This window comes from Cetorhinus maximus, chromosome 1, assembly GCF_964194155.1.
Source record: "Cetorhinus maximus chromosome 1, sCetMax3.hap1.1, whole genome shotgun sequence".
Taxonomy (NCBI): domain Eukaryota; kingdom Metazoa; phylum Chordata; class Chondrichthyes; order Lamniformes; family Cetorhinidae; genus Cetorhinus; species Cetorhinus maximus.
This window is the reverse complement of record NC_135879.1, coordinates 133619318-133634800: the sequence shown is the minus strand read 5'-3', so window position 1 is coordinate 133634800 and position 15483 is coordinate 133619318. Positions and strand designations below refer to the sequence as shown.

Sequence of the window (15483 nt, the reverse complement as noted above, 5' to 3'; positions counted from 1 at the left end):
TAGATTGGATGATGTTGCTGAGGGGTGACAGGTAGATGAAAAATAGGAAGGGTTCAAGATAGATCATTGTAGGGCACACCAGAGCTATCTGTACAAAAATGGGAAGAGAAACCATGATGGCAATTCTCTGGTCATGATTAGATAGATAAAAACGGAACCAGGCAAGTGCAGTCGCAACCAGCTGGATGATAGCGTGGGCAGGGGGGTGGTGGCGGCACTGGAGAAGGATAGTGTGATCGACTGTGTCTAAGGCTACGGGGACAGGTCAAGAAAGATGAGAGATAATGTGCCTTTATCACATGTAATGACATTTGCAATTTTATTAAGTCATTTTGGTAGTGTGGAAGGGACAGAAACTTGATTGGAAGGATTCAAACATGAAGTACTGGAAAGATAGGCTCGAATTTGGGATGCAACAATACATTCAAATACTTTGGAGAGAAAAGGAAGGTTGAAGACAGGGTGGTAGCTTGCAAAGAAAAAAGGATCAAGGGTTTTCTTTGAGGAACAAGGTGATGCAGCAGATTTGAATGAGAGGGGGACAGAGCCGGTGGAGAGAAGACATTAGAGAAGGAGTTAAACTTTTACCACAATCCGACAGCTTCATGGTCACACTTATTGATCTTGGTGTTTTAATATCGAAATTTTGTTCTAAAACTGAATTTAAATTCGCAAATTTCTAAGGGGGGATTTAAACTCATGTCTCTGAATCATTAGTCCAGGTCTCCAAATACAAGTCCAGTAACATAATTTCAACTTTACCACATCCTGAACATGTATTGTGAGAAAGATCAAATGGTTTGCATTAAAAAAAAACAGGAAATTGTTACTGGATTTTATTTAGGTGCTTAAAATGATATGAGAAGGTCTTTGAGAAGACAAAACTCACAACAGGTAGAAATGCACTTAGTCTGCTTAAAAACTATAGGAAACAAAATGATTTATAAAAGATCAAAGGGTATAAAAATTAATAGTTGTGACAGTAATTGGTCATCAACTATGACAGAGTATTCTGCTGTACTCACCAAGATACCACCCTGAGGGCCATTTCTAGTTGCATCTGCCATATCTGAATAATGCTGAAAAAAAAACAAAATTTTCATTAAATCCAACATAAACTACAAAAAAATGCATTAATTGACCATTCATCTCATTACCATCTGTGGGATGATGCCAGCACAGAATGGCTACCACATTTTCCCACACAACTGCCACAGCACATATGTTTCAAGAAAAAGCTGCATGTAAATGGGAGTATTTGATCTTTTGATATGGATAGTTTACTCCTGACAATTTCAGGGTTTTTTTGTATGAATTATCCAGCAATGTGAATTAAGCAATGTAAGTATCACAGCAAAATGACAATTTAGTGTTAAAAATGGAATCAATTTATATTTTAAATTAGGCATTCACTGCATATCACATTCCCATTACAAAACCACCAGTGCCTCCTCAATTGGATACGCAAATCTTCCTGTTATCTCAACTCCCCTTGCATTTTATACTGGGTTGAAAAGTATTTACCATTGCAGAACCTTGTTTGAAATACAAAATGATTGGTTCCCCGGGGTAATGAAGCTGCAGTGTTTACAATTCAAGAATGAAGCTGCTTTTTGTTTTATTCCTTAGTGGTTGACAAGCAAATTACAACATGTCAACTGAATATTCCTGTAGGAATTCCCTGGACATATAGTAAGTCTTACAGTGCACCATTTAACAGAACAAAATAGATTTTACAATTTAACCACCAAGGGGGAGAAACTGTGTCAGAGCATTAAGGTATTTATACAATGAGTTTTAAAATAGTTCTTGAAAAATACTCAACCATATCATTAACTATGAGGTGCAACAACTTTGCAAAACAAACTTCACAAGCTGATGCTGAGTCATATTTCTCTGTGAGATGTACTGAAAACTTTGTAAACATAACTTAGCCCACATCACTGAAAGTTTCCCCAGAAATCTCAACATTTAAAAAATAGAATTCTTTGATTTGGTATTATGGAGGTTGCATTACAACATTTATTAATAGATACTAGCCTTTCTTAAAAAGAATGCTCAATATACTGTCATTAAAAGTAATGCCCAGCTTGATCTCATTGCATAATTCTCTTGTAAAATGTGAAGTGGAAAGTGAACGGATTGCAGAGCAGAAAAACACCTTCACATCCTGTCTGAATGACATAATATTTTTGAACTTTCAACACTACAATTTTAAGTAATTAATTTGTACATTATTGAAGTAGAGGATACATGATCAAGATCTGCAGAATTATAATATTTTTTAGTAAGAGTGATGGACAGCATCACACATGACTATGAATTATTTTGGATATCAATTTTTCATCTATATATTTTTTGTGCAAGATATCCCCTCCCCACTCATTTTCTTTCTCCTGTTGTTGTCTTCCTGACACTACAGCTGAAAAAACAGGTGGAACACTAAGTGTACAATGTAGCTCATAACCAGAAGTCTTCTCTTCGCCCAGCTTCCACCTCCCACTAATATGGCAGATATGGAACTAAGCAGGGCATGGCTCAAATCAGTACCTATTCCCAGTTAGCAATGCTGCTGGCTTCTTTTAGTACACATTCTAACTACATCACATATTACCTAATCACAAGATTTAAATATGGTACATTTAAATGAATCATAGGAAGGTTGATACGTTGAGTCTTGTGCTGATTATTGTGTTGAGTATTACTACAATACTGAACAATTTTGTTTTTGCCATTCACTTCAAATTATCTTCCTTCTCTGTGAAAAACCAAAAAAAGAACAATGACATCAGATATACAAGTTACACTTCTGGGAATTGAAACTGACAATCTGAGTGTGGCACATTTCAGAAATGGAACATCAATGCAAGAAGCTCTTCTGGTAATGCAAAAAGACCATAGTTGAAGATGGAACTTGGCAGTGCAAATTTATCCACATACTCATATGGGTGTTTAACTTATTTACACGACAGGTAAAGCAGAACATATAGAGTGAAACATTCAACTTTCCAATGCATTCCATTTATGCCAACTAAGGCAGAGAGCAAGCATCATCATATGCACACAACATGAAACTGAGGGAACCACTTAGGTAGCCTAACTCTTTATTCATCACACAATGTTAACAACAAAGTAGCCATTCTGCCCATTGATTCTGTACTGCTTCTGCAAGAACTCAGCTAGCCCCACTTTCCTGTAGCCCTGCAATTTCTTTTTTCACCAAATGCTTATTAAATTCTCCTTTGAAAGTCATAATTAAATCTGTCTCCACCATTCCCAGTCTGCACATTCCAGATCCTAATCACACACTGCTTAATGATTTTATTCCCTCATGTAACTGTTGGATTCTTTTGTCAATCATCTAAAATTCAGTTTCAAGTGACTCAGGTTAGAGCAGAGTTTCCCAAACAGTGGGCCATGACCCCCAGTGTGGTCACAAGATGAGGTTTTGGAGTTGCGGGCAGCGGAGGCAGGCAGGGGAAGGAGGGCGGGGAGGCGGGCAGGGGAAGGAGGGCGGGGAGGCGGGCAGGGGAAGGAGGGCGGGAAGGAGGGCGGGGAGGCGGGCGGGGAGGCGGGCGGGGGAAGGAGGGCGGGGGAAGGAGGGCGGGGAAGCGGGCAGGGGGCGGGCCAACTCTCAAGACTCCATAAATTTTCACCTGAGGATCAGTGTCATACATTAAAATGGGGTCACACCAGGAAAAAATTGGAAAACACTGGGTTAGAATTTGGACATCCCTCCCCTGAATTAGGGGGCCAGGCTTGTCGATCACTGCCAGTTTTAACATTTCTGGACACTTAGACTTTGCTGGCAGAAATATCAAGACATCAATGGCTTTGCTCTCCCCAAACAGACAACCTAACAGCCCAGCCGTGGAGACCGGTGTCCCGGGCTGTTGTAATGTCCCAGGACAGGGATAGGTCCTGTTCACTGGTAAAGAGTGAGGCCTGGAACCTTGCCATACCGCACCCTATCCCCAGCATACAAATGGCGCCGCCCCGCCACACCTCCCGGTCCCTCCCGCCGGCCGGCGGCTCCTGTCGATCTCCGCGCGCGACTCTAGAATGTTCCACGCGGTCACGCGGCGTTACCGCAGCAACCCGCCCGCCCGCCGGCCGGCCGCTCTCACCTGCTCAGACACACAGTGTCTGGGGGATGAGGAGCTGCTACCAGCAAGAGGAGGGAGGGAGGGAGGCTCGCTCTTGCTCTCAGCTCACAGCCGTTGTAGCTCTCGCCGCCCGAACTCTGCTCCGCTCCAACCGGAAACAGGCCAAAGCCCAGCGCAGCCGCTTCCGTTGCCCAAAGGCAGCTCCTTGTGCGCAGCCGCAGTGTGAAGCTCTCTGCTCGTGCCTTCCCTCTCCTAGGGAGAGTTCCTGATCTCAGCCGTACCGGCCTTCCCTAAGATAAAAACAAAAAGCTAAAAGCTACTGCGGATGCTGGAAATCCAAAACAAAAACAGAATTACCTGGAAAAACTCAGCAGGTCTGGCAGCATCAGTGGAGAAGAAAACAGTTGACGTTTCGAGTCCTCACGACCCTTCGGCAGAACTGAGTATAGTTAGGAGAGAGGTGAAATATAAGCTGGTTTAAGGTGGGGGGGCGGGGGGGGGGGGCGGAGAGAGAAGTTGAGGGTGGGGTCGTTGTAGGGATAAGCAAGCAGTGATAGGAGCAGATAATCAAAAGATGTCACAGACAAAAGGATCAAAGAGGTGTTGAAGGTGGTGATATTATCTAAGAAAAGTGCTAATTAAGAATGGATGGCAGGACACTCAAGGTACAGCTCTAGTGGGGGTGGGGTGGACAGACTAACAAAGTATTAGTTGTAGATTTAAAAATAATGGAAAAAGGTGGGAAAAGAAGAATCTCTATAAATTATTGAAAAAAAAAGGGGGAGGGCGAAGAAACGGGGTGGGGATGGGGGGGTGGGGATGGGGGGAGGGGGAGTTTAAGATCTAAAGTTGTTGAATTCAATATTCAGCCCGGAAGGCTGTAAAGTGCCTAGTCGGAAGATGAGATGCTGTTCCTCCAGTTTGCGTTGGGCTTCACTGGAACAATGCAGCAAGCCAAGGACAGACATGTGGGCAAGAGAGCAGGGTGGAGTGTTAAAATGGCAAGCGACAGGGAGGTTTGGGTCTTTCTTGCGGACAGACCGCAGGTGTTCTGCAAAGCGGTCGCCCAGTTTGCGTTTGGTCTCGCCAATGTAGAGGAGACCGCATTGGGAGCAACGAATGCAGTAGACTAAGTTAGGGGAAATGCAAGTGAAATGCTGCTTCACTTGAAAGGAGTGTTTGGGCCCTTGGACGGTGAGGAGAGAGGAAGTGAAGGGGCAGGTGTTGCATCTTCTGCGTGGGCATGGGGAGGTGCCGTAGGTGGGAGTTGAGGAGTAGGGGGTGATGGAGGAGTGGACCAGGGTGTCCCGGAGGGAACGATCCCTCATTCCGTAGGGATCGTTCCCTCCGGGACACCCTGGTCCACTCCTCCATCACCCCCTACTCCTCAACTCCCACCTACGGCACCTCCCCATGCCCACGCAGAAGATGCAACACCTGCCCCTTCACTTCCTCTCTCCTCACCGTCCAAGGGCCCAAACACTCCTTTCAAGTGAAGCAGCATTTCACTTGCATTTCCCCTAACTTAGTCTACTGCATTCGTTGCTCCCAATGCGGTCTCCTCTACATTGGCGAGACCAAACGCAAACTGGGCGACCGCTTTGCAGAACACCTGCGGTCTGTCCGCAAGAAAGACCCAAACCTCCCTGTCGCTTGCCATTTTAACACTCCACCCTGCTCTCTTGCCCACATGTCTGTCCTTGGCTTGCTGCATTGTTCCAGTGAAGCCCAACGCAAACTGGAGGAACAGCATCTCATCGTCCGACTAGGCACTTTACAGCCTTCCGGGCTGAATATTGAATTCAACAACTTTAGATCTTAAACTCCCCCTCCCCCCATCCCCACCCCGTTTCTTCCCCCTCCCCCTTTTTTTTTTCAATAATTTATAGAGATTCTTCTTTTCCCACCTTTTTCCATTATTTTTAAATCTACAACTAATACTTTGTTAGTCTGTCCACCCCACCCCCACTAGAGCTGTACCTTGAGTGTCCTGCCATCCATTCTTAATTAGCACTTTTCTTAGATAATATCACCACCTTCAACACCTCTTTGATCCTTTTGTCTGTGACATCTTTTGATTATCTGCTCCTATCACTGCTTGCTTATCCCTACAACGACCCCACCCTCAACTTCTCTCTCCCCCCGCCCCCCACCTTAGAGCAGCTTATATTTCACCTCTCTCCTAACTATACTTCAGTTCTGCTGAAGGGTCGTGAGGACTCGAAACGTCAACTGTTTTCTTCTCCACCGATGCTGCCAGACCTGCTGAGTTTTTCCAGGTAATTCTGTTTTTGTTCCGGCCTTCCCTAAGGCTGAGTCACTGTGCATGGGGCAGCACGTTTAAAATAAACAGGCAAGGCCATGCTTGTAAGAAATATGGGCCCGTAACTTCCGAGCTCCCAGCGTCTCATGTGGGGAAGTACCCGAAACTCTTTCGAGTTATCAACAGTCACAGATTGCAACGCTTTCGAGTACAATCACAGTTCTTGGTTTCCGGGAGTGGGATATGAACCCACAGCCCTCTGATTCAAAGGCGAGGGTGCTATGAACTGAGCCACAGCTGACACCTCATGGGAGTACCCGAAAGATGCACTAGGGAATCCCTCTGGCAAATTGCAAGGTAAGGGTTTGCACCACAATTGTCCAGAAGTGCACGCTTCCTCTGGACAATTGCGCTGTGCTGGGAACCATCTGAAAATGCAGTTCAAATCGCTAACTTCAGATGGTTCCGCCGCCGTTATACCAATAGTTACTCAAGCAACGTTAGAAGAATTAAAATGTCTTTAACTTCTGAGTAACCACCCCACCCCTCAACCCCCGACACCCCCAGACCTCTGACACCCTCTGACCCCTGACACGCCCCCACCCACCCGACCTCTGACACCCACCCCCTGACCTCTGACACCCCCGACCTCTCACCCCCTCCCCCCCCCCGACCTCTGACAGGCTCCACCACCCCCCCAACCTCTGAAACCGCCCCGACATCCGACGCCCCCCATCCCTTGACTTCATACCAACCCTACACGGACCTCTGTCCGACTGCCCCCAGATACCCCCACCCCACAAATCTTATGCAGTTACCTTAGACACTTATTTCTCCCTGGCCTGTCAATTTTCCTGGCCCTTTAAACTTATCTGCTTGACGACAGCAACTGCTGTAAAAAGTTGGGCATGGCCTCCTTGAATACGTTGGAGCTACACTTCGCTGGGGCCTGCGAGGAGTCTTTCACTGCAGGCCCCAAGCAGCTCCAGCGAACAGAAGTGGCAATGTAATTTTCAAGACCACGTAAGTAGGTATTTATTTCTTCTAATTTCTGCGGTCCAGCACTTTCTGATGCTAGCCGGAGGTTACGGCCCATGGTATTTGAATTGGGATGCAAACACATGTCATAAGCCCATGAAACCTGTGCTGGCTCTTTCAAAGAGCAATCTTGTTATTCCCACGCCCCAGCTTTTTCCCCATATTTCTGTAATATTTATCCATTTCCAATTTGAAAGCTAATAATCTGTATTGACCGCCCTATCAGGCAGTACAATCCAAATACTAAACATTCATGGCGTAAAAGTTTTTTCTCAAGTCACCACTGGTCCTTTTGCTAATCAACCTTGAATCAGTACCTCCTGGTTGTCAACCCTTCAGTCTTTGGAAACTGTTGCTCTTTATTTACTCTAAGCCCTTCATGGTTTTAAACATCTCTGTAAAATCTGTTAGATTTCCCTGCTCCGAGGAAAACAGCCCCAGTTTCTTCAACTTAACTGGACAGGCCATATAAATACTAGGGGTCGTAACTTCTGAGCTCCTCACTGTCGGATTTAGGGAGTACCCCCAAGATGCACTGGGGAACCCTTCTTGGAACTTCAAAAGTCAGGATTTGCACGGCAATTGCAAATTTCCCCTGGGCGATTGCCCTGCTCTGGGAACCATCCGAAAATGTGATTTAAATCTCAAACTTAGAATGTTCCTAATAGTTACTCAGAAAATGTTAGAAGAATTAAAACCTCTTCTAACTTCTGGGTAACTATTGTAAAGACACAGATCCCACCCCCCGCCCTCACGGAACACTGCCCATGCCCCCGGCCACCCAGGGGTCTTCCCCCCCACCCCCCTGATTACATCCCCCATATTGTATTCCCCAGCCCCCGACTCAATCCCTCCCCCTCCGATACCACCCTGACCACCCCCCCCCCCCCCCCCCCCCCCCACAAAACTGACCAGACTGGACACCCACCTTCCCCCACAGGCCCTACCACCCCCCCGACTGGACTGCACCTCCTCTCCCTCCAAACTTCCGACACCCCCCTGATGTCCGACACCCCTATCCCCCTCTGATGTCCGAAAGCCCCCCCACCCTCCCTGATGATCGACACCTCCCCCTGATGTGTGACCCACCCATCCCCCTCCAATGTCAACACCCCCACAACCCCTCTAAGTTCCGAACCCCCCACCCCTAATGTCCAACCCCCTCACTCCCCCAATGTCCAATCCCTCCAATGTCCGACCCCACCCCCCTCTGCATTGTCCGACCACCCCCATCGTCCTCCGATAGCGGCACCCCCACACACCCCCGATGTCCGACCCCCGATGTCAGACACCCCCATCCCCTTCCAATGCCACAAGCCCCCACCCCCCCGACATCGCCACCCCAGCAGTGCCAGTTGAAGCATTTTGTTCATGCTTTTCCTGATGTCATAAAGGCATTGAAAAGTAATACTCAATAGTTTTTTTTTCTCTCATGTTTGATAGGCTTTGTTATCATGGGGAGATAGCTACTGACAGGCATTCTAATAACCTTTATCATTTCACCAGGTCTACCCGTGTGCTGATCAGTAGACACAGTAACAGGGCCTTACATGGAATTCAAATGCGTTATGATGCAGCCTATCAGGATGTGAAACATCCAAACCTTCCGCTACTCCGTTCTGATAACTACACATATACCTTAAAATAGGAAGAACCAAGCTAACCCTGTAGCTGTGGAAATGGGCAAGCCTGCAGCTGAACTGCCTTAGTCCTCCATTCACAAAAGGCCCATGTCAAACTTGAGCCTCTCATGGAAATAATGCAGCAACACCTATCACTGGGGAAGCATTCATTTGGGTTATAGAGCGCATCAATTACACACCATCATGAAAGAGAAGCCCCAGTATATGAAAACAATAATTATAGACACATAACACATTAAATGGAATAACATTTGTTTGCATTGTAGTTCCATTGTGTTCAAATGAGTACTCTTGTGTTGGCCAATGTTCCAACTGGTGACAGGACTGGTAACTTTAGTAGTTTATTAGAAGGCCAGTACAAAGGAGAACTGTTTATGCAGCAGAGTCTCCACAACTGAGCCTGGTGAACACCTCTAGCACCTAGCAAAGATGCAATCATCAGAGATACCATAAAGCAAGGGTGTAGAGGGCAGCCTAGGCTTCTTTTTCTTTTTGGATTAATTAATGGGGGATTGGTAGCTGGATTACTTCAAAACAAATATACCATAACTGCTATTTGGGAAGCAGTCTTACACCTTCATTATTTGTGCATGTGATCCATGTTGAAGGACTGCGACCATTGCCAGTTATGAATGCTCAATTATTATGTTCAAGAGAATGTATGGCCACATCAAGGATATGCTGGACTTTGGAAAATCCCCGTATTTGGATGAAAATGTAGTGCCTTCTTACACTGAATGAGCCTGAAACATTAAAGTTTAAGGTTGAAGATATCTTGACAAACATTAGAAGAATTCAATTAAGGTGCCCGATATCCCAATCCAAAGGTACCAATGGTTAGCTCAAAACCCATGAGACCATCCCTCCTCAGCCACTGCCTTAGCTCAACTGGGGGGAAAAAAACAGAGGCTCGTAACTTTCGCGCTCCCCAGCATCGGATTTGGGGGGGTACCCAAAAGATGCGCTGGGAATCCCTCTGGCAAGTTCCCAGATAAGGGTTTGCACGGCAATTGCCCAGAAGTGCACACTTCCTCTGGACAATTGCACTTGCTGGGAAGCATCCAAAAATGCGATTTAAATTGCGAAATTCAGATGGTTCCACTGGGGTTAAAACCTTTTCTAACTTCTGAGTAATTATTGTAAAGACTCAGAGCGACCCTACGAGACTTCCCCTACACCCCTGGGACTCCGCCACACCCCCAAACTCCCCTCCCTAACAGGACTCCCCCTACCCCCGGCCTCCGACACCCCCACCTCTCCAGCCCCCATCACCCCCTCGGACCCCTCCCCGACCTCAGACCCTCCCACCCCACTTCAGACCCTCCCCCACCTTGGACCCCCTCCACCTCACGTCACCCCACCCTGACCTCAGATACCCTCCCTGACCTCTGACCCCCTTCCCCCCACCGACCACCCCAACCCTATGGACACCCACAACCCTCAAACCCTATCTACTTACCTTTGACACTTACCTTCCTCAGGCCTGTCAATTTCCCTGGTACTTGAAACTTACCTGCTTTATGGCGGCAAATGCTGTAGAAAAGGGGGCATGGCCTCCTTGAATACGCTGGAGCTAGACTTCGCTGGGGCCTGCAAGGATTCTTTTCATACAGGCCCCAGGCAGCTCTGCTGAACGGAAGTGTCAACATTATTTTCAAAATCAGGTAAGGAGGTATCTATTTCTTCTAATTCCTGCGGGCCAGCACTTTCCGACACTAGTCAGAGGTTACAGCCCAGTTTCAAAAACAAGTTTCGAAAGAAAACATTAATCTTGTAGGCTCACCCTTTAACTATATTTGATTGAAAAGGTACAGATTAGCAACTGTGGTAATCATATTTGTACAGGTGAAATTAAGAAACAGTATACTGATAAAAAAAGGCAGAAAGTTAACATTGACATCTAACTGACATTACTTCTCCCACTTTGTCATACTACCATTTATGTACTGTATCTACAATGAGGAACAGTAAAATAACCAGTGCGTTTGAGAATTTAAAAACACCTCTTAAATTGCATGTGATGAATCAAGTGCAAATATTTTGAACCTTGGGGATTTTATAACTTATACATGCTTTTGTAATACTGAGGTATAAAGTTTTCCAAATGAGATGAACTGGATGTACCTACTAAATATTCTGTCAATGCAATTTTTAAAAATTCATTCATGAGATGTAGGCTTCGTTGGCTGGGCCAGCATCTATTGCTCATCCCTAATTGCCCTCGAGAAGGTCATGGTGAGCTGCCTTCCTGAACTGCTGCAGTCCATGTGGTGTAGGTATACCCACAGTGCTGTTAGGGAGAGCGTTTCAGGATTTTGACCCAGTGACAGTGAAGGAACAGCGATATATTTCCAAGTCAGAATGCTGAGTGACTTGGAGGGGAACTTCCAGGTGGTGGTGATCCCATCTATCTGTTGCCCTTGTCTTTCTAAATGGTAGTGGTTGTGGGTTTGGAAGGTGTTTTTGAAGGAGCCTTGGTGAATTCCTGCAGTGCATCTTGTAGATGGTACACACTGCTGCTAACGTGCTTCGGCGATGGAAGGAGTGAATGTTTGTGAATGTGGTGCTAATCAAACGGGCTGCTTTGTCCTGGGCAATGTCAAGCTTCTTGAGTGTTGTGCGAGCTGCAGTCATCCAGGCAATTGGGGAGTATTCCATCACACTCCTGACTTGTGCCTTGTAGATGGTGGACAGGCTTTGGGGAGACAGGAGGTGGGTTACTCCTCACATGGTTCCTAGCCTCTGATCTGCTCTTTTAGCCACAGCATTTATATGGCTAGTCCATTTCAGTTTCTGGTCAATGGTAACCCCCTAGGATGTTGATAGTGGGGGATTCAGTGATGGTAATGCCATTGAACATCAAGGGGCGATGGTTGGATTCTCTCTTGTTGGGGATGGTCATTGCCTGACACTTGTGTGGCTCAAATGTTACTTGCCATTTGTCAGCCCAAGCCTGGATATTGTCCAGGTCTTGCTGCATTTGGACATGGACTGCTTCAGTATCTGAGGAATTGTCAATGGTGCTGAACATCATGCAATCATCAGCAAACATCCCCACTTCTGACCTAACGATGGAAGGAAGGTCATTGATGAAGTAGCTGAAGATGGTTGGACCGAGGATACTACCCTGAGGGACTCCTGCAGCAATGCCCTAGAGCTGAAATGATTGACCTCCAACAACCACAACCATCTCCCTTTGTGCTAGGTATGACTCCAACCAGCGGAGAATTTTTCCTTTGATTCCCATTGACTCCAGTTTTGCTAGGGCTCCTTGATGCCACACTGTCAAATGCTGTCTTGATGTCAAGGGCAGTCCCTCTCACCTCACCCCGGGAGTTCAGTCCTTTTGTCCATGTTTGAACCAAGGCTGTAATGAGGTCATGAGCTGAGTGGCCCTGGCGGAACCCAACTGGGCATCAGTGAGCAGGTTTTTGCTGAGCAAGTGCCGCTTGATAGCACTGTTGATGATCCTTCTATTACTTTACTAATGATGGAGAGTAGACTGATGGGGGGAAATTTGCTGGGTTGGATTTGTCCTGCTTTTTGTGTACAGGACATACCTGGGCAATTTTCTACATAGCCGGGTAGATGCCAGAGTTGTAGCTGTACTGGGCAGCTTGGTTAGAGGAGCGGCAAGTTCTGGAACACAAGTCTTCAGTACTATTGCCGGAATATTGTCAGGGCCCATATCCTTTGCAATATCCAGTGCCTTCAGCCGTTTCTTGATATCACGTGGAGTGAATCGCATTGGCTGAAGACTGGCATCTGTGATGCTGGGGATCTCCGGAGGAGGTCATAAATTATTTAATTTTAAATTAAATTGTTAGTGTTTTATTTAAACACATTTTTAATAGGGAGTATTAGAATGTCATGGGTCTGGTAAGCCTTGTAACTCTTCAGACTGGAAACTACTGCTATCTTTAAAATCTTTATAGCAGGGATGAAGTAATATTTGCAGAATTATCTTGGTTCCAGACACAACTTGGGATAGCATGAATATTTGGCATCGACACTTTTATGAAATATAACAAATTTGATTATCTTGCCAATTTTTTTACAATTGAATGAAAATAAATGTTACTCAAGTTCAATGTTTTAAGTGTGCTGTAAATCACCTTAATACATCAAGATTATATTGAAGAAGGTATCAGTGATTCTAGTCAGATTATTAATATGTTGTGTAACAAATTCTGTCACAATGGTGTGATAACTTTTTATATAACAAGTTTATTGAAACATCAGTTAAATAAACTTTTGTTCTAGTACTAAATAACTGGATTTTCTCTTATTAAGCACTAAAAGATTCCAATGAAAGGTGACCTCTTGACTAATTCATTGGCCCTTAACTTCCTCATTACTTACCGACGCTCCGCTGGCGTAGCCTGGAAGTTGCACATCGGGTCCCCGCGGAAGTCCAGATGTACGCACATTCACGCTAAAAGCGCACTCCATTCGAAGTTCCAACTTGGGATTTTTAACTGCAGAGCTGAGTGCATTACGCTGAAGGGCTTTTACTTAAATTGTGATCACAGCACTAACTTCGCCTAGATGCCCCGATTATGGGCAAGTATTTACATGGATTCTTTTACACACCATCACATTTTTGGCCTAACTGCAGTAAAGAGAGGCAACAGACATTTTGGAGAGATTCTTTAGGTGGGTGAATTTCTTTATATATGGTTTTTAAAATGTTAAAAGTATAAGTAGTATGCAGATGGTGTAAGAAAGGTAGAAATTTTATTCTTTTCACTACCTTTTCATGCATTCCTGCTGTTTATTCCGTTAAAAAGCCTTTTCATATTTAACAGTCTAGATTTGACTCATAGAAGTGTTTGTAATAAATTTCAGCCAAAGTTATTTTGTAAAATATGTTTACGATGCATTTTAATGCAGTGTGATGTATTTCAGTTTTAAGAGTCCCTTTAATGCAATGTTGATCCTTAGAAGCCTCTTAAATAGTTCATATATGTGAAAAGGATTCTGCATTCGTTGTTACAAGTATGTAATTTGGCTATTTCAAATGCTTTAGAAATGTGTAATGCTTAAAAGGACATATGCAAGCCATTTGTCAGCTGATGTGAACTATCTTTCTTACAGGTATTCCAGAATCCAGTGCAGATTTCAAACTTGATCTGCTCATGTGTCCCTTCCTCCTTCCCTCCGTTCCAAAATAAGACAAGAGAACTGTTGTGGTAAAGTTTTAAAAAGTTTCATTTTATTTGTAAAAATGTTGAGGGAGTTATTTTTCAAAATGTCATAGTGCAACTGCTTAAGGTAAAGGTTACTGTGTTGTCAAAAATTTAAGGATTTGTATCTCGTATGTTATTTTTGTGAATAAATGTTTTTCAGAAAACCTCACTGACTGTTACAAATGTGTTATTACAACATCAAAAACACTGAACTTACTGTACAATACAATGATAACTTTAAATAGAAAACTATAACTGAATAACATAACTCAAATAAAACAACAAATCTGAACATTTTAAATGAAGGCATAAATATACTAATAAACAACACAAACCAAAAAATTAGTCAAATGTAACAAAACAGTTTACAGTCAAGTCAGTGGTCGAAAGCGCAATAAATGAGGAACACGAAGCAATGAAAAAACATAGAAAATATCCATCATGAAAAAAATGGGTGTGGATGAGGTAGAGGTTGGAGGGAGAGGGACGCGACACTAATGCCTTCCACGTCGCACCCGTCCTCGTCCCTGTGACATAACCTCCTGTGTCCCAGATGCATGTCCAGCAGCAGGTTTCTCTAAACTGGGCGGCTGCTGGACAGAAGGAGCAGATGCTGCAACATTACCAGCAGCAACTGTCTGTGAACTGGGCAGCTCCTGGCCAGAAGGTGCAGCTACAGGTGTTACAATTTTAATTAGAATCTGACAAAGAGACTCATTGTGCTGTCTCATAAGCTCATTCTGCTCTTAAGAAGTCTGAGTATTGGCCTCAGTTAATCTTTGCAGATGCTGGCAAACATCTGTTGAGGCCTGGTATTGCAGTTGTGAATTGGCCTCACAACTTTCATCCTTCTGTGCCAGATCCTGATACAGGCGGTCAAGGATGAACTCAGCATTTTCATCATCACTTGCATGGACTACAAGTTGCCTATGTGGTTGTGGAGGTGGGGGAGCTACTGCTGCCAATGCCGCAGGCTCCTCACTTCCTGAAGGTACTGAGTGCCCTCCCTCTGTCACAGCAGCCATATCATCACAGGCTCCCCCTACCCAATCACCATTAAGTTTAGCGTTAACAGGACTTTCCACAGCATCACCTTCAAAATCTGAAATCTCACCCTCCTGCAAGGCCCCTCCCTCCTCTGCTGCAGCTACAAAGCTGCACTGCTGTGATACACTGGCCTCTGTTACATCCTGTCCCCTTTCAGATATCTCTGCTGCTGCACCAAACTCACCTGCATCGGCATC

At 45.0% G+C, this 15483-nt stretch overlaps 1 protein-coding gene and 1 long non-coding RNA gene across 2 annotated transcripts in view; one reads left to right on the top strand and one right to left on the bottom strand.

The window, feature by feature from the left end:
* Positions 1–4287, bottom strand: part of tmem33 (transmembrane protein 33) — a 44180-nt gene extending 39893 nt beyond the window's left edge. Inside the window, exons 1-2 of the mRNA XM_078547121.1 lie at positions 4128–4287; positions 1026–1079 (exon numbers count right to left, since the gene is read on the bottom strand). Of these exons, the coding sequence (XP_078403247.1) occupies positions 1026–1067 (42 nt within the window). The 5' untranslated portion in view covers positions 1068–1079; positions 4128–4287. The remainder of the gene's footprint in view (positions 1–1025; positions 1080–4127) is intronic.
* LOC144683762 (uncharacterized) overlaps positions 1–14408 on the top strand; it is a 1025508-nt gene extending 1011100 nt beyond the window's left edge. The window contains exon 2 of the long non-coding RNA XR_013577332.1: positions 14148–14408. This is a non-coding gene — a long non-coding RNA (uncharacterized LOC144683762). The remainder of the gene's footprint in view (positions 1–14147) is intronic.
* The last annotated feature ends 1075 nt before the right edge of the window (positions 14409–15483 follow it).